General features: G+C 34.6%; 6 protein-coding genes across 8 annotated transcripts; 4 read left to right on the top strand and 2 right to left on the bottom strand.

The window, feature by feature from the left end:
* Positions 1–324: 324 nt before the first annotated feature.
* LOC125187879 (acetyl-CoA acetyltransferase, cytosolic 1) lies at positions 325–4,683 on the bottom strand. Of its 2 annotated transcripts, none has more exons than XM_048084523.1 (14): positions 4,523–4,683; positions 3,953–3,993; positions 3,329–3,427; positions 3,064–3,237; positions 2,824–2,929; positions 2,558–2,696; positions 2,320–2,397; positions 2,173–2,238; positions 1,918–2,003; positions 1,682–1,781; positions 1,430–1,582; positions 1,208–1,294; positions 960–1,065; positions 325–598 (listed from the first exon to the last, which is right to left on the bottom strand). In XM_048084523.1, the coding sequence occupies exons 2-13, from the start codon at positions 3,984–3,986 to the stop codon at positions 976–978; spliced, it is 1,212 nt and encodes a 403-aa protein (XP_047940480.1). In that variant the 5' UTR covers positions 3,987–3,993; positions 4,523–4,683; the 3' UTR covers positions 325–598; positions 960–975. The 2 variants fall into 2 exon arrangements, with proteins under 2 accessions (XP_047940480.1, XP_047940479.1); XM_048084522.1 differs by having other exon boundaries at positions 3,953–4,010; positions 4,523–4,682.
* A 4,126-nt stretch (positions 4,684–8,809) lies between these two features.
* On the bottom strand, positions 8,810–13,396 carry LOC125186462 (protein ACTIVITY OF BC1 COMPLEX KINASE 7, chloroplastic). The gene is made up of 18 exons (XM_048082828.1): positions 13,239–13,396; positions 12,323–12,888; positions 12,093–12,236; positions 11,899–12,024; positions 11,612–11,699; positions 11,434–11,527; positions 11,261–11,354; positions 11,033–11,087; positions 10,846–10,937; positions 10,585–10,755; positions 10,458–10,514; positions 10,271–10,354; positions 9,971–10,055; positions 9,693–9,754; positions 9,539–9,613; positions 9,341–9,445; positions 9,114–9,255; positions 8,810–9,036 (listed from the first exon to the last, which is right to left on the bottom strand). Exons 2-18 carry the CDS (start codon positions 12,872–12,874, stop codon positions 8,963–8,965), a joined length of 2,100 nt encoding a protein of 699 aa, XP_047938785.1. The 5' UTR covers positions 12,875–12,888; positions 13,239–13,396; the 3' UTR covers positions 8,810–8,962.
* Positions 13,397–14,897: 1,501 nt separating this feature from the next.
* Positions 14,898–16,798, top strand: LOC125186453 (nitrile-specifier protein 5). Of its 2 annotated transcripts, none has more exons than XM_048082820.1 (2): positions 14,898–15,049; positions 15,679–16,798. In XM_048082820.1, the coding sequence occupies exons 1-2, from the start codon at positions 15,020–15,022 to the stop codon at positions 16,609–16,611; spliced, it is 963 nt and encodes a 320-aa protein (XP_047938777.1). In that variant the 5' UTR covers positions 14,898–15,019; the 3' UTR covers positions 16,612–16,798. The 2 variants fall into 2 exon arrangements, with proteins under 2 accessions (XP_047938777.1, XP_047938776.1); XM_048082819.1 differs by having other exon boundaries at positions 14,939–15,049; positions 15,661–16,798.
* A 285-nt stretch (positions 16,799–17,083) lies between these two features.
* LOC125187717 lies at positions 17,084–18,702 on the top strand. The gene is made up of 3 exons (XM_048084345.1): positions 17,084–18,009; positions 18,107–18,169; positions 18,233–18,702. The coding sequence occupies exons 1-3, from the start codon at positions 17,995–17,997 to the stop codon at positions 18,494–18,496; spliced, it is 342 nt and encodes a 113-aa protein (XP_047940302.1). The 5' UTR covers positions 17,084–17,994; the 3' UTR covers positions 18,497–18,702.
* A 747-nt stretch (positions 18,703–19,449) lies between these two features.
* Positions 19,450–19,944, top strand: LOC125188061. The gene has a single exon (XM_048084801.1). It carries the CDS (start codon positions 19,450–19,452, stop codon positions 19,942–19,944), a length of 495 nt encoding a protein of 164 aa, XP_047940758.1.
* A 3,274-nt stretch (positions 19,945–23,218) lies between these two features.
* On the top strand, positions 23,219–23,818 carry LOC125186147 (F-box protein SNE-like). The gene has a single exon (XM_048082482.1). The coding sequence runs from the start codon at positions 23,290–23,292 to the stop codon at positions 23,716–23,718; it is 429 nt and encodes a 142-aa protein (XP_047938439.1). The 5' UTR covers positions 23,219–23,289; the 3' UTR covers positions 23,719–23,818.
* Positions 23,819–25,869: the final 2,051 nt, after the last annotated feature.

The following is a 25,869-nucleotide window of genomic DNA, read 5'->3' as shown; positions in this document are numbered from 1 at the left end:
TAATTACTGAGATTTGTGCATAGAGATCCCAAAGGAGGCTAACATAAAAACTTCAGCTTTGGGGGCTCAAGCCCACCCTAGTCCCGAGGGCAGTGTACAACGCGATTTTGAGCCATTAGATCTCACAGGAGCTAGTTCTTTCCTCCTCAGATGGCTTTTAGCACACAAGTTTGGGACGTCTAGATCTGAAACTCGCACGTTGCAGATGCCTGAGGGGATTCGCTTCGAGGGTGGATCTTTTCGTATTAGTATATCTGATATTTTGATTCATCAGACATCAATACATTATAATGTCCATCTGACATTATCGATTTACAGCATAAATTGATGAAATAAATTACGAAATATGTTTATTTATTAAGATAAAAGGTACACACCAATATAAGTCAGAAACACACTCACATGTACTACTATCTAACTTAAATTCATTGGCTCAACAAAGATAGACAACACACAGAAAAAACTCTCAAGGATTTTGATCTAAAACTGAAAGATGGTACAGATTAATCTACTTCCCTCTGCTTTCTCCATCTCTTCAATGGTGCTAGAAACCAGGCATAGCTGCTTCTGCTGCCAGTCACATCGTCCGCAACGAAATCTGCAATGTAAACGAATGTTGGTCGACTTTACAATCAGACATCTTTAGCCATACAACAACTGCAATTAACGTATCAACGCAAAAGCTTGGGTCAAAGGGTACTCATATCCAGATTTTCACCCGATTAAACAGTCTGACACAACACTCCTCCCCCCTATGGCCTTGTGAATGTAAATTGAACTTGAAAACGAACCCAAGACTGATTTTTTTTCAAGGTGCGATGAAAATAAGATTGGAGAAATCAACTAGGGGCAACATTTCACCTCCAAGGCCTAAAGGGAGTTCGATGGCTAGCTTTTTCAGTCGTTCAAAGCTACCATTGAAACATGACCAAGTGATGCAAATTTGAGCCAAGGCTTACCACAAACTGGGGAGGATTACACGAGTTCTAAGACGAGGGCCGAGGCGCCTCCTCCTCCATTGCAAACACCACCAACACCATACTTTCCGTTCTTTTGCCTCAAAACCTGAAATGACACGATTCGAAAATCAATGAAAACTGATTTCAACTCAGAAACGAATCAACCAAGATGCACAAAATCTCCATGCTGAATGATCCATGAGGAATTTGTTTTGAATCGAAAGATTAGTTGAGAGAGGATAACATACCCCCAAAAGAGTGACCAAGATACGAGCACCACTGCAACCAAGAGGATGCCCCAGAGACACAGCTCCACCATTTACGTTAACTCTTTCCTGCAAATAATATATACATATAAAACTTTAGAACAATGTAATATTTCTATCAAAACCACATACAGGTAATGGAGTGTAAACATCTTTACTTTTATTATATTGTTTTATTTAGTAAATTTAAAGGTTAGAACTCACCGGACTAAGATCCAATAGCTTCTGATTTGCAAGAGCCACAACTGCAAAAGCTTCATTGATTTCGTAATAGTCTACTTTAGATGCTTCTATACCAGCATTCTTGAGTGCTTTGGGGATTGCTAGAGCTGGGGCAGTCGTAAACAGTTCCGGGGCCTGAAACAATACAATGTAAACTCAGCAGTCACAAACTGATGAGCACGCAGGAGACGAGATGGTTCAAGATTCACAAAGAGGACGTATAAGCACACATACATGAGCGGCATCAGCATATCCAGAGATCTTAGCAATGACTGTAAGCCCGAGTTCAAGAGCTTTCTGTCCACTTACTAAAACAAGAGCCGCGGCACCATCACTGAAAAACCAGATCAAATTCATTACTTAATTGATAAATTAAGTTTCAAGGAAATTTGCCCATATTTAGTGCAATTCTACGGAGTCATGTAACTAAGATCAACTGTAAAGGACAAAAGGGAATGTACAGGACGTACCTTATGCTAGAAGCGTTTCCAGCTGTGACAGTTCCGCCTGTTTCCTTGAAACTCGGCCTTAGCTTTCTCAATTTTGCAGCATCAAACTGACCAGAGAAAAAGAAGTCAATAATGAAAATTCATATATATTTTACTTATGGAGATATATCATGGCCTAATGAGATTAACATTGCAATGTTTAATGCATCTAGACTGTTGGAATACTGACTTATGCTAAAAACAACAAATTTCTGGTAGTATATTTTTAGGTTTCACCTTTCCAAGACCTTCGTCCTTGTCAACAATGGTGGATGGTCGTCCTCTCCCACCGGAAACTTCAACCTGAATCCACAAAAAGGACATTTATAAAGCAACAACTTAAAAAATGAACTGCATCTATAGGTCAATATCCAGTTATCTTACTGGAGTAATCTCCCAAGCAAAGGAATTGGCATCTTGAGCAGCAATTCCACGCTCGAAACTTTGGACTGCGAAGTCGTCCTGCGCAAAATAAGCAGTGTTATAAACATAATACCAATAGCAATTGGCTGCAAATTTGGGAAATCAAATTAATAAAATATTTCCTTTAGAATGCAAAAACTTGCAGTGGAAGTGAATTTTGGATAATAAAATTTGTGGAGTTGAAGCAACAAAGAAAAACCTGCTGCTCTCTTGTAATGCTATGGTGCTCAGCACATAATTCAGCGCACACACCCATGCCAACATCGTTGTAAACATCCCAGAGTCCATCTTTCAGCATTCCATCAACAAGAGAGTCGTGCCCAAGTCGAGATCCTTTCCTAGAATATGGCAAGATAAAATGAATAAGTGGCTTATTAGCATGGCAGTATTTCTCGTTTTAACCAACACTGTTCCATAGAATAAGACTATCAATATTTATTTCCTTAATGTGAAGTGAATACCAACCTTGCCTCTGCGATGTATTTTGGGGCATTTGACATGCTTTCCATGCCACCGGCCACTACAACGTCATTGAGCCCCAACTGGATGCTTTGTGCTGCTAGCATGGTTGCTGCCATGCAAACAGAGAATATTTAATGTCACGAGACTCTCGACCAAAACAGAATACTACCAATTGAGTGATACATTGAAACACAATCAAAACTCTTTAGGAGATTATCGTATCTCAGATGCTATGAAACTGACCTTTCATTCCAGAGGCACAAACTTTGTTGATGGTTGTACAGACTACTGAATTTGGGATTCCGGCACCCAATGCTGCCTGGCGGGCAGGAGCCTGTCCTAAGTTTGCGCTAAGTACATTTCCGAAGAAAACTTCTTGTACAAGTGATGGATCGATATTTGCTCTCTTCAAAGCACCTGAAAGTTGGTGGTAGGTAGAAGTAATAGATTTTAAACACCCATAAACTCTGACATTGAAAGATGCTATTTAATCTGGTTGTCGTCTTACTCTGAATAGCTACAGATCCGAGCTTTGTTGCCGGAACTGATGAAAGTGAGCCAAGAAAACCACCCATAGGTGTCCGAGCAACACCCACGATGCAAACATCTACGTTACAGAAAAGGCAAGACAGAAAGCTTTTGTCATGAGAGTAGTGTCAGACAAATGTGCAAGAGCACATCAAATACCAACAAAAAAAGAAGATGCTTTAAGGTTTTGAACTATAAAGGTCCATAAAACAGAAAAGAGAAGCTTTTTGAGCAAGGAAGGGAATGCTATACAAGAACAAGATCAGTTACAAAGTACTAATATTAATATGCAGCAGAATGCAGATACAAATAAAGCAAAGGAAATAACACTAATACATATCTAACTCGAGAAACAATCCATACTATACATGTCTACATAATTATTTTAAAGCACTCTCTAAACACGTAGTATAATGGAATTCTTCATGTCATAGAGCACTCTCTAAACTCAGTGTGAGATACTTCAAGCTTAATTAATGACTGAATATTGGTAAGTAAAAGCACCCCAAGATTCGACAAAAAGCGCTAACAAACAGAGATGGAAGCAAAATCTAGCATTAGCATGCATTGCAGCTAGTTGATGTTGATGCATACAAAAAGGTACCTTTTGGATTGATTGAAGCAGCTTCTGGTGCCATGATCAACCTTGAGCAAAATTAAGCCTGTTATAAACGAAATTCATCGAGATTAAATGCAAAATTGACACAAATCAAAGAGCGTGAAGCTGCAGAGGTAAAAAACACAATCTTGTGCATGATCCTCAAATTTCTAAAAGATGTTGTTTTTTTATCTCTTCACAGAAGAAGCATGTTGTTAGCTGTTAGGTAATCAACAATCCAACCTATTCTTCAAAAGCAGTCAATCAAGAAATAGTAAACAACAATTCAAATAACCAGAGTCACTAAAAGCCAGCTGATCTAGTCTGATTTCTCTTCACACACACACACATACACACAGAATAACACGTATAGATCTCCAACAGAGTAAACAAACGAACAGCTTCAAAAAACACATGAATGGTTCGAGAATTAGATCTAACCAAAAACAAGAAATCAAAAGGGAAAACAGCCACTGAGAAATTTGCAAGAAACATAAAAGGCCATTTTGAAGAAAATCTGATCCCAGATAAGAAAAAACACTAAAATCATACACATTTAGAGAAACAAATATTTACCTGAAGAATGGAGCAGCCAAAAAGGAGTGTAAGCGATAATGGAACTCCAGCAAAGCTCGTTGTCGCCTATATATAGAGAAGGAGTGGGTTGGTGGGTACTGCGTGTAGTGTGTGAGCTGGTGGAGTTTGAATAGTGACTCAGTTAACCGGCTTTCTTGACTCCACACTCAAACAATCGCCATTTTTTATATTCCTTCAAATTATTACTCCTCTAATTATAGATTTTAGGATAAAGATTGGATCTTTGTTTCAAATGTTTAGAGGCCAATTTGTGAATTGGGAATTTTGTATTCCTAAATGGGATTTTTTTTTTCTTATTTATATGAATATCATATGTATTTGCAGGCAATCAATAACAATTAATAGCTGTATATTTAGATAAATAAGTATTTATAAAAGCATCTTTGATGTGATTAAGTGAGATATGGTTGAGAGTCTCATACTACTATATAGTTATATGAGATTATATTACTACTATGTCATAATCGAAATCATAGTATGTATAGTAAGAGTCATAATAACCATAAATATTGAAAGGAACAATATTATACTTAGTAGTACTTAAACTGTTGGGATTTGATATATGGAATGACTATTGGAAAAGTCAGTGGAAATGTGTGCCTCGAAAAGTTTTGCATAGTTTTTATCTACTTGCATTTACTTAATTAAATTTTAATAAAGCCTAGTTTATTGACCTAATCAATTAGGAGTACTAGTATTTTATTGTATCATCCCACCTCTACCGCATTCATATGACTTTTTAAGTGATTAAGTAAATTTTTTATCATTTTTGTAACTACTCCGAATAGTCGATATCAAAATAAGTGGAGTATGTTTTGTTCTGCTATAAGTATATTCATACATAATTAACCAAGGCAGTGAACTAAACACCAAATGGTTATAATTACTATAGCTTTTTAGTCAGTAAAATATAAACAAAACTTACAATAAGATTGAAATTCAATTCCCTCTTAACTCTTGTTGGCAAAAATATGATGGAAGTGCTCTTTCTTTAACAGCATTAAGAATAAAATTAATTTAATGTGCATGCAATATATACATGACAGAAGTTAAACATTATATTTATTGAAAATACAAACACAAAGTTTAATCTGTTGAAGAGGATAATAGCTCAATACTCCTAAATCAGTATAAATTAATACACACGTGTTAAAAAATAAAATTATTGCACATGTTCGGTAAATAATTTCATTAACAAATAACTAATTGTCTTCAACCAAAGTCCACTATGTTATGCTATGCAATTAATGGGCATTAATTATAACATGTGCGCATTTAAAATGATATATAGCGTAGTAAAAAAACAAAAGAAATAAAGACCAATTATATAAAATATATTTTAAAAGACTAAGCTACGAATCAATTAACCAAAAATTAATCAGCCCATCTTAATACGGCAGAATGCAGATTGGATCAATCAATTTACTACTTCTAACAAAGCTTAGTAATCATCGATCCAATATAAAAAAATAAAAAGAAATCAATCGAATATAGACACGTGATTTTTAAATCATACCAACCCAACTTTATATTACTATTATTATCCTTAAATTGTAGTTGTACAAATAAATAGGAAATACAACCGTGGAAAATATATTACTCCTACTATTTGCTATTTATGAAATTATGAACATATTATATGTTCATCTAGTACCGATCGAAAAAAATGATTTTGTGAGCCTTAAAAATTTAGTACTAGTACATTATTACTGTGATTTTTTATTTCTATTTTAGAAAGTACGATAGATGAAACAAAAAAAATCATGAAATTATATCCACCAAAATAACAGGACAATTGAATTATTATTGCCTATTTCATTTCTTATAAAACAATTATTCATCGTATTTCATAATACTAGAATACTCGTGTCATATAGTAATAGGGAGTAATAAAATAGATTTAACTAAAGACTGGAATCTATACATATATAAAAGCCGAGTTTTGGACAATATTTTGAATATGTATAAATTTTGGGAATAATTATGAATATTACTTAATAAGTTATGTTTATAATTTATGTAGCCAAGTGAAATGTTAATGTCATTAAATGTATAACTATATACTATGTAGTCAAACGAAGGATGTTAATGCCATTAATTTGGTATAACTATAAATTAATATCCACTAAACTATAAATTAATGTCGGCTAAAAGTATATGAATCATTTAGCTATTTTTTTTGAACAATATGTCATTTGCCATAATTTATTAAGGAGGCGGCAACAGATTTATATACTATGTAGTCAAATGGAGGATGTTAATGCCATTAATTTGGTATAATTATAAATCAATATCCACTAAATTATAAATTAATGTCGAGTAAAAGTATCTGAATCCTTTAGCTATATTTTTGAACAATATGTCATTTGCCATAATTTATAAAAGGAACGGCAATAGATTTCATACAAAAAGAGCACCTAAGTCAACGAAATGGCAAAAGTTGTAATGTAGGGTAACAATATGTCATTTGCCATAATTTATAAAAGAAACGACAACAAATTTCATGCAAAAAGAGCACCTAAGTCAACGAAATGGCAAAAGTTGTAATGTAGGGTATGTAGTTGGTTTTTGTTTGAAATTATTACATGTAGATGGTGAAAAATTGGCTTATGGAATAGATTGCGCCGGTGCAGGACAAGAAAGGTGCAGGAGATGATAACTGGTGATGAAGAAGGGCACCCGAGCTAGATGGAGGCGGATAAAAGATATCGGGATAAATGATAAGATAGAGATGTATTGGAGTACAAAGAGAAGTCGGAGGGTAATGTTTTAATATGAATAAGTTACTATACCTAATAAATTGTTTGTTAGGAATACATTTTTTAATTAGTTGACCCAATTATATAGGTGAAGGGTTTACTTTTATGAGACATATATGATATAACAAATTCTTATGGATTTATGTGATGACTTGGATTAATGTGATGAATTTATTATTTAATTTAATAAATTACTCTCTTCGTCCGCCATTAAATGTCTCATATTTGACCGACACGGGTTTTAAGAAATTGTTTGACTTTATGAAGTAAAATGGGTAGAAAAGTTGGTGGAATGTGAGACTTATTTTTATATATTGGTTTTGTAATAAAATGTGAGTTAAATGAGTTAGTGGAATGTAGGGTACACCTACCAATTATGGAAAAAGAGAAATGAGACATTTATTGGCAGACGGACGAAAAAGGAAAAATGAGACATTTAATAGCGGACAGACGGAGTAGATCTTTGAGATTGATAAAATATGAAGGTAGATTATATTTATTATATTTTTCTATGACAATGGCTTCCATATTTTGAACATTATAAATTGTATATTAATAATTTCATATTTATTGTGTTAGACATTAAATTTTACTATTTATTGTTTAAATAATATTGTTCTTTTTATATCCAAAAATGTTTTAATCAATATATGTATTTTTGTTGTTTTAATACTAATTGCATAATTGATTTTAACATTTTACTTAAATTACTCTAGATTGACATTATAGTTATTAGTTGTGATTAATTTTACTATATTATAATTTTATTTTATACTTAATTATTGCTATATTCATACATCTATTTAATAAAAAAAATTATAGGAGTATTAAATATACAAATTGTAACTTGCGGAAGTACAATTGTATATGAAATTGAGAAAACCATCTTAAACCTACTTCCCACATCTTTTATTTATTTTTCGAAAAAAATGATCAATAAAGATTGCCTATTAATTTTCGTGATGATCTGAATTCCTAACCTATTGAATTGAGAAAAAATGTTTTGTCAACTGAGTAGTGTTTCATCGTCTTCTTATTTTAGTATTTTTATTGTACGGAATGTGTTCAAATAAATAATAAGCCTGATTTTTGTAATTAAAATTTGAAGATAATTTATAATAGAAATATTTAGGAATAAATAGAATATATAAGAAAAAAGTAGAGAATTCTAGAAGAGAAAAAAAGTAGGATGAAAACTTTAGAACAAATACATATGCAGTCTATATATATGCCTATTGTAAATATTTTGTAGATGTTAAGTTTTTCGCAAGTTTAGTTTTTTAGTTTTCAAATTCGAGTGATGATAAAGTGATATATTAAATTAGTTTTCGTAAAATTAATTGAACCGTGCATCACACGGGAGTAGATACTAGTATTTATAAAATCGCCAATCCTGATCTAATTCCTTTATATTGATATAAATATCTGAATGCCTACTAAACAATTACTGAATTAAACTGACAATTTACAATTCAAAAAACAACTACAATAATTAAATCATGCAACATTGACCAACCAAAAGAATGTTATAAATCATCATCCAGCACAACTATTCATCTATTTGTATGAATCTAACAATATGTATGAAAAGTATATGTAAGTATAATTTCTCGAAAGCGACTTTACAATAAATTTTGTATTCTAAGGATGGATCAAAACATCATATCATTTTCTCAAATTTGTCAAGCTTTTTCACCCTTTGCATAGATGTGATGAGCAGAGTGAGGAAAACACCTACATTTCAAAGAATCATTCATAAACAGATGAACTCATTGAGCAAAACAGAGGTTTCATGGCTCTTGAGACCTCACCTGCAACGACGAAAGATCCATTTGCTATAGCTTCACTGCCTTGATTGACGAAAGTGACGCCAAGGTTCAAGAAGGTGCCTCCACAGACAGTGTACATAGTTGCCATTTGCAGTATGGTTGCTTTCCGAGCTGCTCTCTCCGACTGCAAAGGTTCACTATTCGTGTCAAAACACAGAAACGAGCCCAAGTTGGTTCGTCCCTACACAAAGAGGGAGAGAGATAATAACCTCCAGTACTCGGACTCTGAGCTTCAAATCTCCGGATTCAAGCTGTTTCACGATGTCTTCTATGCGTTGGATCCGGTAAGGCATGGAGATCGTCGTTGATCTTGCCTGGACCAGTACAAAAGTTGAAATTTTTGGAAAAGAAATCAGAGTGTTTTGAGTATTTTCCTTTACAAGTGAGACATGAAGGAAGTTTCATACATCATCAGCTTGTTTCCTTATTTCTTGAACGAGCCGTGGTCCAGTTGGGCGTTGCTGTCTCAAGTCTAGGAGCTCCTGCACAAGTTATACATACTGTATGAATGATCTTGACGCGTTTTTTACACAGTTGAGGAGATCAGCAGAAGTAACGAACCTGAGCGTATGGTGCAGCAATCTTTGGGAAGGAAAATTCCGGATTCAGAGTGTATCCAATGCCTGCAGCAGAATGAATCTCTGTTAACCAAGTGAAATGTTCAAGAAATCACGAAGCTCATGCTCAAACTTTAAGTTCTTGCAACTTTGGGCGTATCAAGCTCCACACGAGCAAGATAAGTAGTCGTTTATCTGAAAAAAAGCTCTCAATAGTCGTGGCTAGCTTGTTACAAGCCAGTTTTCGCCTTTTTCTTCCTATTCAAGAGCACAAGCACTTACCTTCGAGTGTTGAAAACGCTCTCAGCACGAACGTGAAGGTGGAGGGAAACCGGAAGGGCTGGTCCGTTGCTATTGCAAATAGATCCTGCGAAAGAGAAACAAGAATCTTGAGCAACAATATGATCTTATTTATTCCTCCCTACTGCTCCCCCAATGCTAGAGTTATCTGTCAATTTTCTCTATAAAAGTAGACATCATGCTAAAATTGGCAAAATTTCTGTGTGTATGTAGCAATTATTGGTAAAAGAAAGAAGAAGAATACTTTTTTTTAAGTGATGGATTAGGAAAAAAGAAACATACCTCACCAATTGCAGAAAGAGTTTGCTGCTGATCTGGTCTTTGATTCAACAAATTATCCAAGAAGAACTGTACTGTTTTCCTGACCTAAATCCACATATTGTTTTCATGAAAATGTGATAATCAGAAACGCCAACGTACTCGGTTTTCCTATTTGACATAAATCAACTACTTGCTTTAAATAGCATACCGATGTCATGTCTCCCGTGGGCTGAAGTGCACCAAGATCTATGAGACCTTGCATCACCTGCACGGACATGTTACACAAAAATCCCATTTTGCACGACAGTAGGTAAATGATCTAGCAAGAAACGAACCTTTTTTGCATCCTTCTCATAAACGGAATAGAAAAGATCCAACAGCCGCTCCCTTGTGAAGCTCTTGATCTCTCCCATCATGCCAAAGTCATAGTATATGAGGGCTTCATCGACATCAATGGCAAGATTTCCCGGGTGCGGATCAGCATGAAAGAAACCAGTCTTTAGTATCTGAAATGGTTGCCACAATGCAGGGAGTTATGCAGAGAGTTGAAAAGGAAAAAAAGAGGAAAAATAGAAAATTGGCAGCAAGAGGATTACTTGAATCAAGTAGGCTTCAATAGCACGCGAAGAAATTCTAGATCGACTGTAACCACGCCCGTCTATCAGATCCACCTGATTTATCTTAATTCCTGATTGAAATGATGAAATTTCAACACACATATATGTGATTGAGGTGACATGGATTTTTAAAGGGATGTATGAATGTAAAATGAGAGTAATATACCAGGAACATACTCCAATGTTAGCACTTTCATTGCTGTATAATCCCAGTACACCATCTGGAACGAGCAAGAACGATATCCTCAATGAACAACATAACGAACATTGAGACACATTCGAGGAAAAAGATTGGTTTTTTCAAGGCAATTGACCAAAAATTACTAAAAATGGCAATGAAATATGAAGTGATTGTATGAATAATATAGCAAAGCTAAGAAAGGAGGAAACATACAGGAACTCGGACCCACTTTATATTTCTAAAGTCACGACGAAATCTATCAGCATTCTTTCCTTCATTAACATAATCGATTTCCTCATACAAGATCCTGAAATTACCGAGAATCAATGAAACAAACATGCCATATTTGGTAGTAAACTTATAGTACGTTTTTTTGTGTAGCTTACTTTGCACATTCTTCGTATATTCCGACCCAATCCCTTGTCGGGCCACCAAGAGTTTCACTCTTTTGGAAGTACTCAGCAATTAGCTTTAGATTTTCTGAAGAACGAGAGTGTTACAGATCATGACATAAAGCAGTAGCAAAGCTACTTTATCTGAAATTATTGAGTAGCTAGCACTCACTAAGATCAATATCGAAGAGCTTCTTTAGTCCCGGTCTTTGGACTTTTACCACCACCGTCTCTCCGTTATGCAAGATAGCTCTGTGCACCTATCAAGATTTCCAAAAGACAATCAGCACGGCATGTGAAAATGAGTAATTTTTTTGAAATTATTTTATTTTGTAGTTATGTATTGGCACTATATGAACAGAAATTCCCTTCAACCCTATTCGTTGCCACCAAACTGCTTCGTTTCACTTCTAGTGTAGACATAAATCGAGAGAAGAGAGGAAAATGTAAAGCAAACACCTGACCAAGGCTAGCAGCAGCTATTGGGAGGTCTTCAAACTCCTTGTATAACATATAAAGAGGAGCACCCAATTCCTTTTCTATGAAGCTCTTTGCTTTGCTTGGTGAAAATGCCGGTACTCTATCCTGAATCACGAGCCAGATAAATTCAACATGCTCAATCGTGAGGAGAGATATGAACTTGTAAATGGTACCTGCAGCTTAGCAAGCTCATCAACAAATTCTTTTGGAAACAGATCAGATCTCGTTGAGGATAATTGGCCAAGCTTGATGAAAGTCGGGCCAAGTTGCAGCACACATTCCCTTAACCACGAGGCAGTTTTTCGTCTCCTCTCCACCTGTGCTTATACATATATGCATCATGAATCCAATCTGATTACTAGAAAATGATGATGTTATATGTTAACCAATCAACCAACTCCACCTGCTTATCCTCGGAGAAGCCTCCAATGTAAGTCCACTTGGCATTGTCCAAGTAAACACGCGCACGAAGGGAAAGAACAAAGGACCACACATCTATACTCCTCTGGACAGAGTTATAGTTCTCATTTGCCCAACTGAAGCCTTCATCTGAAGGTAACACTTTCAGCCCTTCAATAGGCGGAAGCACGCTGGTTCTTGATGTTTTTGGGGGACTCTTCACGAGCTTCCCACCATTAACATTCCTCGTAGAGCCATTCACACCCTGTGATGGACTAACAGACACTGATTTTGCCTTCATGACCTCAGTCGTTGGCACCATTTTAGTTGCTCGCCCGTTTGTACCAACTTTTGTGGATAACTCTGTCTGCTGCATAGAGACCTGCAACCTACCGAGCTTTCGGGTTTTGGCAAGGGCGTACACATCTTTGTCAAATCTTGAGAGGTCATGGTTTGATATGTTTCCTGAGAAACTAATATCATCTCCTAATCTTCCTTGATTTGTTCGGTCCCCTACGCGGCAACCACAGCTAAAGGAAGCTAGAATTGCAGCCATTTATGGTTTAATGCCTAAAACAAGGCAAAATATTTGATCAATCACTCAAACAAAGTAACCACAAACAATATTTAGTCTAGAATGCCTAAAACAGAATACACTAAGCAAATAAGTGCTTCAAGTTGCAACACAAAATGCCCTGATAACAACCAAGGCAAAGCAAAACAGTCCCAAATTTTCTTCATGTGAGGCACAATCAACATTTGATCATCAATAGCAAGAACTCTACAAATACAGTACAACAACATGTGTAAACTATAATAAATGATAAAAACAATTACTACAGCTCAAAGGGTGTCTAAATTCATCACTGAATCAAGCAAAAATACCCAATTCTAATCAAAGGCATCATTAAAAATCCAACCTTTTTCAGCATAAACCAATAAATGGAAGAAATTACAGGTCGCAGCTCAAAATTATTGAAAGAAAGAAAAATGAAGGGATCACGCAATCTCCAGAAGTTTGCACTACGTTTTGGTTTGAAAGAGCAACCACTACCAAAATGTTGGACTCATATTGCGTTTGTGGGCTCTTCATTGGTCGGAATTGCATCTGACGTGTTGTGTTTTACTCCTCATAGTGAAAATCCAAACCATGATTGATGCATAGATTCTTTACGTTATTTATGAATTTTAAGCCTTGAAAATACCCAATTCTTAATTTTTTTCGTCAGTATTTTCTGTCACTCAATTCTTGATTTTGGTTGGACCAGCATTTTTGGTGAATAACGACTTTTATGAATAAATTTTAGTACTAGTATCAACTAATTTTGTTTTATACTACTCTATTTCTTGTATTAAAACCAATGTAATAATAGTATAAAATAATTATACGAATTGTATAACATCATATAAAATTATTAAAATTCTCATAAATACTATAAATATATGTTTCTCCTTCCATCAATAAATTGATTCCAGCATTGTTACTGAGTGTGTATTATATACTCCATTTATTTATATTAATGAGAAACATATACTTCCTCCGGTCTTTATTAGATGTTTCATATTCGACCAGTGCAATTTTAAGAAGTTATTTTAACTTTACGAAGTAAAGTGGACGTAAAAACTTAGTGAAATATTAACCATAGTGATTATAAGTAAATGGATTAGTAAAATGGATGGAAAAAATTAGCGAAATATTAACTATAGTGATTATAAGTAAATGGATTAGTAGAATACGACATCACTAAAAAAAATAGTAAGAATGAAAAAAAATATTTATTGGATACCGTCTAAATAAAGAACTACGAGATATTTAATTGAGATCCATATTTAATATTTATACAGTATTGTGGAGTATAAGTTATAGTAGTTGACCCAATTTTGTCCAACTTCTTATAAAAAAACTAAGACCGAAATGAATGGGCCCAAAAATCAATAAAGACCAGACCAAATAAACATTCAGGCAGCCCATATGAAAAGAAAATAAGTAAAACCTAAAATCATAAACTTTATACTACAATAAACTAATTGTGCTCTAAAAAAGTTAATTGCTTGCACTACTAAGCAACCTAATCACCCATTTATTATAGGACGAAGGAAGTTCCATGCACGACATAAACACCACCAAATATTAATTTAAGTGACATCCCTTTCTTACTTTTATTTTCATCAAATTCAATTGAAAACAAATCTCTCAATCATTAAAAAATTAACACATAGGTTGGTCATCACATCAAAATATTAGGTTGCTGAGGTGAGTGACTACGTAAGTTAATTGGATTATTAATATAATTAATTGCTTCGACCTTAAAAATTACTCCAGTATATGCCACAATATAATACTAGAATATATGGCATGATAAAGTGCATTATTCTCTCATTCATCATTTTTTTTCCGTAGTAATATTATTATACATTTATCAAAATACTTCAAACTACTACCAAAAACAAATTATTTCAAAGATAAAAAATTTACTCAAATATTTTAGACTATATGATGAGTGCCAAAAATATAATTTAAAAAATGGTTTTCAACTGAAAATGTTTGGAGTCTTCTTTATTCATTTATTTAATTTAATTATATGAAATACTACTATACTCAATTTACAACTCTCCACTCCACTATTAAAGAAGTGTCAGCTTTGCTCTTAAAAGCTTGCCTCTCAGTCTGCGCGAAAAGCGAACAGTTGAATCTCCGACCATGGCTATTCCACAAGGCAAATGGGTCAAGGTTTTTCTAATTTTTCCTTTATTTTATTTACAAGTTTTAGAAGAATTGCGTTTTTGGATTCCTAAAGAATTACTTTATGATTTTTGAAATTTTTTCAGAAACCTGTTGTGACTCTGGAAAATTGTTAGCTCTGTTTAGGCCTTCAATAATTTCTTGTTTCTGGGTAGATAATGATGGCTTCTGATTCTGTGGAAAATCACATAGGTTTTGATTTGTTCTTAGGTTTGTAAATGATGGGATTTTCTCTTGACTGGAAATGTGCCTAAATATGATTTATCTACTTTCATGATTTTAGGGTAAGAAGTTGTAAACCTAGAAATTGGGTAACTTTACTCTTTTTACCCTTAGCAATTGCATAGAAAATGGATCAGTTAAAGAATTTGCTTTGAGAATAAGTGTAAAATAGGAAATTTGAAAGTGTGTTTGGAGTAATGATTTGACGTTTCACAACTTTAAAGTTTGGAAGTATGTTTGGATGACTGCAAATTTTCATATTGTATGGCAAGAAAACTCACTATAGTCATGATAAAATTCAGCTAAACTTGAATAAAAAGATAGTACTACTTCAAATTATTTAACATTGATTTCAATAAAAGTTGGTTTATTACAAGGGATTCCATCATTTGCAGCTGGAGCAAAATGGGGCAGGGCCTGGTGCAAGAAGCTCCCACGCCGTTGCTGTTGTTGGGCAGAAGGCGTATGCATTCGGGGGTGAGTTCTCGCCCCGAGTCCCTGTGGACAACCACCTCTACGTGTTTGATCTCACTACCCGGACATGGAAGGTGGCCGATGCCAAGGGCGACATCCCTCCCCCTCGCGTTGGCGTGACGATGGCCTCCATTGCTGAGACCATCTACGTCTTCGGAGGTAGGGACGCCACACATAAGGAGCTAAACGAGTTCTACTCCTTCGACACAGCCACGGACACGTGGACCCTCCTCTCGTCCGGCCCCCCTCACCGGAGCTACCACTCGATGACGGCTGATGGGAGACGCGTGTACGTTTTTGGAGGGTGCGGGGATGCGGGAAGGCTGAACGATCTCTGGGCCTACGATGTTGTGGATAGGAAGTGGATCGGGTTTCCCCTGCCCGGGGAGAAGTGCAAGCCGAGGGGCGGACCGGGGCTGGCTTCGGTTCAAGGGAAGATTTGGGTTGTGTATGGATTCTCTGGCGAGGAGCTGGACGATGTTCACTGCTTCGACCCAAGAGCAGGGAGATGGAGCTGCGTGGAGACGTCGGGCGAGAAACCGACTCCTCGAAGCATGTTTTCAAGTGTAGGTATAGGGAAGTATATCTTCATTCATGGTGGAGAGATTGATCCAAGTGATTTAGGTCATCTTGGAGCAGGTAAATTCTCCAAAGAGGTGTATGCTTTGGACACCGAGACAAAGGAATGGAAGCGTTGGGACAACGACGAGCCTGGTTTAGCTCCCGGGGAACGAGGCTGGTGCGCCTTTTCCGGTGGCTGGTGCGATGGGCGCCCAGGGTTGCTGGTGTACGGTGGCAATTCGCCAAGCAACGACCGGCTCGACGACATCTTCTTCTTCACTCCTAGCATTTGATGGAACCCTAAACCCATGGTTCTTGTAATTAGATTCTTAATTTCACTGTGTGGTGTGTGAAAATTTGGTAGGGTCAGATGATGACTGGTTGTTTTGAGGGATCCTTTTGTTCTATATCGATTCGTGTTTCGTTTCATCAATAATTGGAGTAGAGGTGAGCAAAATACTCAAAAATTAAATTTTTATTTCGGTTTGGTTCAATTTTAACTTTTGGAAAATTTGATATATAAAGATCGAGAAATTTAATTTAATTTTTATATTAATGATATAAATAAAATAAACTCTATTTATATTAATGAATGTTATTATATGTTAATTTTAATTTTAATTTTAATTTTAAGACAATTAGGTAATAAGTATACTATTTTAATTTAAAAAAATAGCAATGTTGAGCCCAATATTAAAAGAATATTATTAGCCCTTATTATGTTAAAATCATTGCAAAGTTGCTGCCTTTGCTTCTGTTGTGGACTTTTAACATTCAGAAATCAAGCTCATGTTTTGGGAAAATAAGTTAATTGATGTTTTTAATCAATAATTTACTTCAGGTTGTTTGTGTAATGTGATGCTTGTAGAAAATCTCATTGCAAAAATGGTGTCTTTGCTTCTGTTGTGGATTTTTAACATTGTTTAATAAAGCAAGCTCATGTTAGGATATGTTGATTCATGTTTCTACTCTGATTATACCGAACGCAAGAACTTAGACAAGCTGTTTAGGGTTATGGGTAGCTGCTTTAGGTTTGATGTTAAGTTTCTTGACAACTTATCATCACATTGTTAGTTTAATGCTCCACCATTGATTGTGTGGTCCGGGTGCTGCAAAAAAGTGGCATTGCTTGATATGTAGACTTCATGTAATAGGCAATTAATCCAAATCAGTTGCATATGATGATGAATTTGATCTGTTTGAGCCTTGAGGTGACGTGCCTATTATAATATGTGGGGCTGAAAAACCGGCAATGCTTTTATGCTTGGAGATGTATAGATTTGAATGGAAGAGGCTGTTGATCCAACCAGTTGGATGAAGTGATTTGCTGAAGTTGTTAGTTTTGAGACTAGGGGCCTATTATGTTCACTGGGTGCTGAAAACCAGCATTTTTTTTGCAATGTATAAACTTCTCGTATCGTATGAGGTAATCAGCAGTTCATCTGGTCTGGGTTCTTGTTTCTTTAAGTGGTTCTACCATCAGATGATTACATTCTTGATTACTCTTTGTATATGTTTTGTATGCTAATTGTGCAACATGTGGTTTCAATAACTGAACTTGTGTGTCCTTGGGTGAAATCTGATTCGATAGTAATGGGGGAAGTCTCTTGCTACTTGCAGTTCTGGGAAAGGTGAAAGACTTCTTAGGAGTTTTATCAGAATCGAACAAGAAACTGATGGAGGATGCAAAGGCACGATCTTGCTTCCCTTTCTAGTTTCTACCTTCTATACTATTTGATTGTTAGTTTCTCAAACACGAGCTCTGACAGTGGTTCCTACTAAATGCAGGAGCGCCCCGATAACTATGACATTGAAGTGATCAGCGGAGACGAGTCTAAATACATCGAGATGGTACTGCTGTGTAAAAAGTTTGAGACTTTATGGTTATATTTTCTTACTTACTCTTGTTGACAGGATCTGATGTTGGGTATTGCTGATCTTCACACCCCGGAGGCAGTTGCTGCAGCCGAGTCTGCAATGGCCGGTTATCAGCCACCAGCTCGTCTGGAGGAGAGCAGCAGTGGATCAGAAGACGAAGATAGCAGTGATGACGAAGAAGACAGGAATCACAAATCAGATTCTGAAGCCGGCTCAGAATCTGCGAAGCTCAGGTTGAAGGCAGGAGATTCTTCATGTCGAGGATCGAAGAAACGGAAGACCAAAATCATCGAGCTTTAGGTTTCACATTGGCGAAATTTGCACAAAAGTCTCAAGAATTGACATTGTTTCAGCTGAGTTTTTGGTGATGTTGAGTTTTAAGCATTTAGTTTGATCATTTATGCTTTTGTTTTTAGTCATAATGTTTCTTACTACTACGGTGTTGTAGCTAAGTAGATAACATCTATGTTGAAGTTATATGACATAAACTAAATTTTGTATTCTTATCATGTTTTATTTATTTATCTTCTCTACCAACACGCACAAAATTATTAAATTGTCAAAATTAATAGAGTTCAAATCAACCTACCAAATTGAAAATTCGATAGTCTAAAACGCCGGTCCTAAGAAATTTAGTATAAGTGTGTGTCGGTTGGAGTTTGGACTATCTTTTACCCTAAATCAATACTATACTAGTATTATTGACCATTTTTATAATGTATATTATCTAATTAAATATAAATATATAACGGTGAAATCCCTATAGCAAAATATTGTTCATGGGGACTAATTTGTTAGTAAGTATACTAGTATCTATGGGACGATTTAATCCTCTAAATTTCTAAATATACCCAGATCCCATTATGACTATGATTATTTATTACTTCCCTTTTACTATGATAATAAAAAAAATTCCCTATTTATTGAAAAAAGGGAAGAAAATCTCCTCCTAAGTCATTTTATCCCAATAAGAAGAACCCATTATGACTATGATTATTTATTACTTCCCTTTTACTATGATAATAAAAAAAATTCCCTATTTATTGAAAAAAGGGAAGAAAATCTCCTCCTAAGTCATTTTATCCCAATAAGAAGAAAAAGAAAAATTGTCTGCTTCTCCTAAGTCCCAACTCCCAAGTCATTGTCAATTAAACCCAATTTCTACTTTATACAAACCATTGAATACATATCACTTCACCTGCCACAACTAACCAAAATTCTTCGCTCACTACATTATCTCTCTAAAAAAAATCATGTCTCATTACGATGATCAAATGAAAAACCATTCAGACAGATTCAAATATCTGAAGAAGATCACTAAAATCCTCCTCCCACTCTCTCTTCTCACTCTCTTCATCTCTCACTCCTCTCTCACATCTCTCTTTCTCCAATCCTATGATTATCTCAACTCCAACTTCAACTTCAAATTCAAGCTCTTCACCTACACAACTGAGAGGAACTGCATCTTCCTCTTATGCAATGGGATTCTTGTTTTCATCATACAATCATCCGGCCTCATTAGCAAGATCACCGGCTCGAGAACTCGGGCTGAGAAAAAAGTAGATATTCTTGAAGAAAAAATCAACCTTGATGCAGATTTAGTTGAAGAAGATCTGCACATGGAGAAATGGGATAAACGTGATGATTATGATGATGAAGAAGACGATGAAGGGATTGATAGAGAAGAGTTGAAGAGGAAATGTGAAGATTTTATCAAGAAAGTGAAGATGGAAATTCAAAGTGCATGAAATCAATTCAATAGTGTATGAAGAAATTGATTTTGTTTTTTTTCTTTATTGGTTTTCACTTGATAAAATTTATATATGAATCTCAGAATTTCTCGACTATAATGGAGCAATTTAAAAGTAGTAACAAATATACGAAATAATATACTACAATGTATAGACTTAATTATCAATTATTGTGATGTTTGTAGTAATGTGTTCTATACCCCCTGTTTTTTTTATTGCTTCCTCTATTTTTAATTGGGCTAAACTTCACCACTTAGAAAATCCCAAAAGGTAATTCCATGATTTCAAGATCCAATAAATAAAATTGGCCCAAAATTTACTAGTTAGAAGAGCCCATAAGGCAATTCCATTATTTCAAGATCCAATAACTAAAATTGGCCCAATTTAATGATTTTATAGTACTAATAGTAGTAGTACTCATTTTTAAAACAACCTACTAATATTTTTCACTAAAAATTATCCCTTATTTATAATATGCTAATGATAGTGATTTTGTTCAATAAATCACATGTGGTGGAATTGTTGATCATGGTGTTTGAATTTCTGTCCGTGTAAGGTTTGTCACAAAATGGTGAATATAAGATGACAATCTCTTAGATGATTAGGACACATCAAACAGTACATTTTTTTGGCTATATATTGATTTACAAAGTTCTGTTTTTTTGCAATTTATGATGAAGAACTTTCCTTGTAATTTTGTGGGGAAGAATTTGCCCAATTCAAATGCAGAAACCTTTTTCTTTTATGCTCTCATGCATTAGACCACTAAGACACAAGCAGAAAAATACATATATATAGTATTTATTTTTATTTTTTTGATAAGTAATGCCTTCTGATTCTGCAGTCGCATTGAGCTAGAGAGTAGTTGGAGTAGTCTCTCTCTCTCTCTCTAGTTTCATGTACATGTGTGTGTATTAATTTGTTTCGTTTCCTAGATCCTTTTGTGTTCACCATGTATCTCTTTGTTTCTTTATTTTGTTTCACTTGATTTTAATCACCTGCTGAGAGATTATTAGTATGTATATATCTAACATTTTATATTAGGGATTATTAGTGTTGTTGTTACGCCTCCGATCAATCGTAAGTCAACATAATCATTAAATTTAATCATGATGTATATATAGACTTAAATATTTCATAACTTTTGCTATGGGTTGTGAATCAATTTTCTCTGTCAATTTGCTTCTTGTATATTTGTTGGTCGATATATTGTTCCACTTCTGATTTCGAGGTCTTATATATATGATCAGAAAATTAACATTATTAGATGAGTATATTGAGAGTGATCGAGATACATATTAATTCAATATGAACATATGATACAAAAACCTTCGAATTAATACTTTCTAACTCCAAATTAAAAGTGGGAGGCAAAGAGAGAGATGCCCATGAAGGAGATGGGGAGAGAGAATAGATTGAAAGAGGAAAAAATAGAGTTATTAGACGAGAGAATAGAATAGGAGAGATATAGAACAAAACAAAGGTGGAGAAAGAGAGTGTATGTTGTTTAATTTCTTACCATTTGCATGAGACGTATTTGTACCATACTATAAAGATTTGTAAGAATATCTCATATCAACGGGAATAAATCAAAATCAAATACTCTCATACCAACACAAATAAATCAAAATCATATCAAATTGAATTCTAAATTCATTTCTTATTATCGGCATGACACATATTTAAACTTTAAGGACAATAAAAGTTTACAAAATTTTGGGAGGATCGATCCCATGACAATCGAGAATAAATCAAATTCAAATTCTAACTAATTATATTAATTATTGAAATAAATACTCCTATAAAGATAGAATGACACTGTCAAACATTTATGGGACTTTTCTCTACATATTTTACTACGCAGCACATATAATATGATATAGTACACCTATGTTTTTAATTATAATATAGTACACCTATGTTTTTAATTATAATATCTAAAATTTAGATGTCAAATCACATGATCGCTAGGCGTCCACTCCACAAGATTTAGTTGCAGAAAATAACCATTCAGAAAAGGGTTCATCAGAATCACCAAAAATTTCCTTACAAAAAATAAAATTTATGCGTTTGACTTTTACTCAAATATGGAACAACAACATAGTACATATGATAAGAGGGTGAGCAAGTGAGATCCAATAAAATAGTGTAAGAAGAAAAGAAAAAAAAAAGTGGTCACACTTTTTGGGGGGGCCTTTCTTGTAACCAAGAATAATTATATAACACTCACAAGATTCATAAAATACACACATACACACGTGTGTGTGCGTGTGTGTGTGTGCTTGGGAATGTGAGTCCAAGAAACAAGAATCCAAGCCAATAGAAAACAGTGAAGGGTTATATGACTGTTGAGAAGTCTTTGTATGTGTAGGAAGATGTGTTGGAATTTTGCAGGCTCAGATTTTAATGGATCTTTTTTCTCAATCACTAGTAATTTTTTTATCTTTCAATTAGAGATATATGCTTTCTGTTTCATAGGAGTTTGGAATTTTATATTTGTGGATTGGAAATCCAATCAGATGGAGACTGGACTATGACCATTTTATTGCTTCTCATGCATATATATCTTTCTATTTGGTGGGATCTCAAGATTGCATCATTTCAACATCTATAGAGTATATAAAGGAAGGAAGCTAAGTAGGGAGTATGATTTTATATATACTCCCTCCGTCCCCGATTAGGAGTCACATTTTGACCAGATACGGGTTTTAAGAAATGTAAAGAAAAATTGGTTGAAAAAAGTTAGTGGAATGTGAGACCAATTTTTTAATATTGGTTTTATAATAAAATGTGAGTGAATTGAGTTAGTGGAATGTTGAACCTGCTTATTATTATTGTAAAAATGAAGTGTGACTCTTAATTGAGGACGAACCGAAATGGAAAAGTGTGACTCTTAATGGGGACAGAGGGAGTATTTGGCAGTGGCATAATCAGTGTGTACACACATAGATACGACTTTTGTTAATTAATTAATAAAATGCAATATGGGAATAAGAACAAAAAGATGTAGAGTTTGAGACGATCCCATGCAGAAAGAGGCCAGCATACATATAACAAGTCATAACGTTTACTTTTTGATGTAAATCCGAGCTTGAGCAACGGCCCTCTACACTAAACAACAAGTAAAAAAACAACAAATATTAGGTTGAAATACTACTACTAATCTCTACCCCTACCCCCAGTTTTACTAGCTAGCTACCATCTTTGTCACCTTCTCCTTTGGCCTCTTCTCTTGTTCCTCAGATGCCTGCCTAGCGCTGCGTTTATAAATTATAAAGACATAGGAGTATCATATTCATAAATACTAGTAGTAAATCTCTCTGTCTCTCTCAACAAATTGATATGGATATTAAGATGATGAAGAAGAAGAAGAAGTGCAAAAGGTTCAGCATCAACGACAACATGGACGTGTTGATAGAGATCTTAAAGCGGCTGGACGAGAAGTCAATGGGCGTGGCGGCCTGCGTGTGCCGCCTGTGGTGCGCCCTAACGAGAAACGACGCCCTGTGGGAGCACCTATGCTTCCGCCAGCTGTCTCCGCCTCGGGAGGGCGTGAGGACGGTGGTGGCGGCGCTCGGGGGGTACCGCCGCCTCTACACGCTCTGCGTCAAGCCTGTGCTCACCCGCCTCGCCAACGCCAACGCCAAGAGGACCACCCATGAGGTCGACCTCTCCCTCTCCCTTTTCTGCGTCGATTATTATGAGAGGCTCTTTCTCGCCGGCGCCGCCACCCCGCCCTCCTCCCTCATCTTTCTATGCAAAGCTGGATGACTTAGATATTCTATTTATTTTTCAAATTCAATTCAATATAAATAATCACATTCATTTCTTCTTTCCTTTTCTCTCCACACTTTTATTTATTTCTTTCTGAACTAATGCTTCAAAGTCTATATATGGTTAATATAAGTTCCTCCCAATTTTATAGTAATATTTACATAATGAAAATTAATTATACTTCTACTGCACGTGTTCTTCTTCCAAATATCCAATATTATATTGGACTGTTAAGTTTTAAAAGGTTGGACATCCTTAAAAAAAATGGGATGGGAATATTTTTCGCAATCCAACTCGGTCCATCCCACATAACTTACTAAGAAATGAAATGTAGTCCATTTTATAGAAAGAAATCCAGCCCAGGCTAGTCCACTTCGGTGATGCGCCTAGGTTGGGTTGGGCCGTTCTGGCCCATGGTGGTGCAAGGTCCCACCTGACAAAAATATGCACTCTTTTCTTTTTAGTCCGTCCCACAAAAATTATGCACTTTCCAATTTTAAAACATCTTTTTATCTCTAATGAGGTGGAACTCATTCCTCACTAACAATGCTTTAATTACTTTTTCTCTCTATCTTTCTCTTACTTTATCAATTTTGCATTAAAACCCGTGCTGAACCCAAAGTGATATTCTTTGAGGACAGAGACGAGTATTTAATTTAATAAAATGTGAATATAAAATTAGTGAAATACAACGTACCAAAGTCCAAATATTCTATCCGTGTCATAAAAATATACACATTTGAAATGACACGAGAACAAATGCATAATTGGTAATGTGGAGAAGAGTCTATACATTATTTTCTTTCTTACTTATCATTTTTCCACTTTAACTATTTATTAGTATCATTTTTATAAAACTGAGTGCTGAAAAGTCAAAGTGACTCCCTATGTGAGACGGATGGAGTATATTTTACTATGATGAGATAATTGAGGAAAATAAAAAATTTATAATTTTGTTTATTCTAGCTTTAAAAGTTACTATGAGATTAACTACAAATAAAGAAAATTTATGATTTAAATAACATTTATTTCTATTTAGAGAGGTGAATATAATCAGGAGGAGTGAATTTATTGCAATTTGCATTTCTTAAAACTACGGAAGTTGTTTTTTTGGCATGTCAACTATTATTATTATGGAGACTTAAATGTATATAGTAATAGTCGGTTGGATTCATCGATCGAACAATAAATTAGCTGCATATTCCACCTCTTAATTATTTTATGTTTCCTGCTTTCGAGATCTGGTATTTTATTTTGGATTGTATTGCTGACTATTTTAAAATAATTTATTGCATTTTTCTATTAAAAAAAACTAAATAAGGTTTACAACTCTGTAAATGACCTAATTATTATTGGGCTTTTAGCCCAATAAATGTACTAGCAATTGCCCAATCGACCTCCCTTTTTAAAAAAATCAGCCCACAAAAATATATAATCACACGAAATTTACACTATAGTATAATATTTTAAAATAATTATGTAAATTGATTTAGTGCAAAATATGTGTTGGATAAAAGAGTAAGTTAGAGCTTGGTAAGCTTTTAAGAAATAGTATCATGTTTTTGATAAACTAATTTTTTTTTCCTACAATATCTCGTAATTTTGTGAATATATTTTCCTATGCGTCGACGAAGAACTAGCAAATATTATAACATTCAAAAAAAAATAATTACGAATCTTTTAATTTCCAACTTTGTAATTATTAATATTATTCTATGTACTATAAAGTTGAACAAAAATGAACCATAATTTCTGTGGCCCACAACTCCATGTTACCACCCAACAACTTGTCACCACACAAAATGGTAATATTTGCAATTTATTGATATTATTTTATTCTAATTACAGTATATTGTTTTTAAACCTTTTTTAAAAATTATTACACAATATATATGTATATATATAGATTTAAAAGAAAATAAGTTAACACACATAATATTTTGTAGTACATATGGTGAAATATTAAGATATGTAGCCTTTCTATTGGTTTTTACAAGATGGTAAATATAGTTTAATTATATTTAATACCTCGTATATATTTATATTCAATTTATCCCCAAACATTTTGTTTGGTAAGGGCTCACCTTTGGATGCCTCCCCAAAATTAAATACTATACTAATTGTTACTTTCAGACAACTATAATAAAT

This window comes from Salvia hispanica, chromosome 5, assembly GCF_023119035.1.
Source record: "Salvia hispanica cultivar TCC Black 2014 chromosome 5, UniMelb_Shisp_WGS_1.0, whole genome shotgun sequence".
In the NCBI taxonomy this organism is placed as follows: domain Eukaryota; kingdom Viridiplantae; phylum Streptophyta; class Magnoliopsida; order Lamiales; family Lamiaceae; genus Salvia; species Salvia hispanica.
Note: the sequence above shows the minus strand (reverse complement) of the source record. Positions and strands in the feature narration are given on the sequence as shown.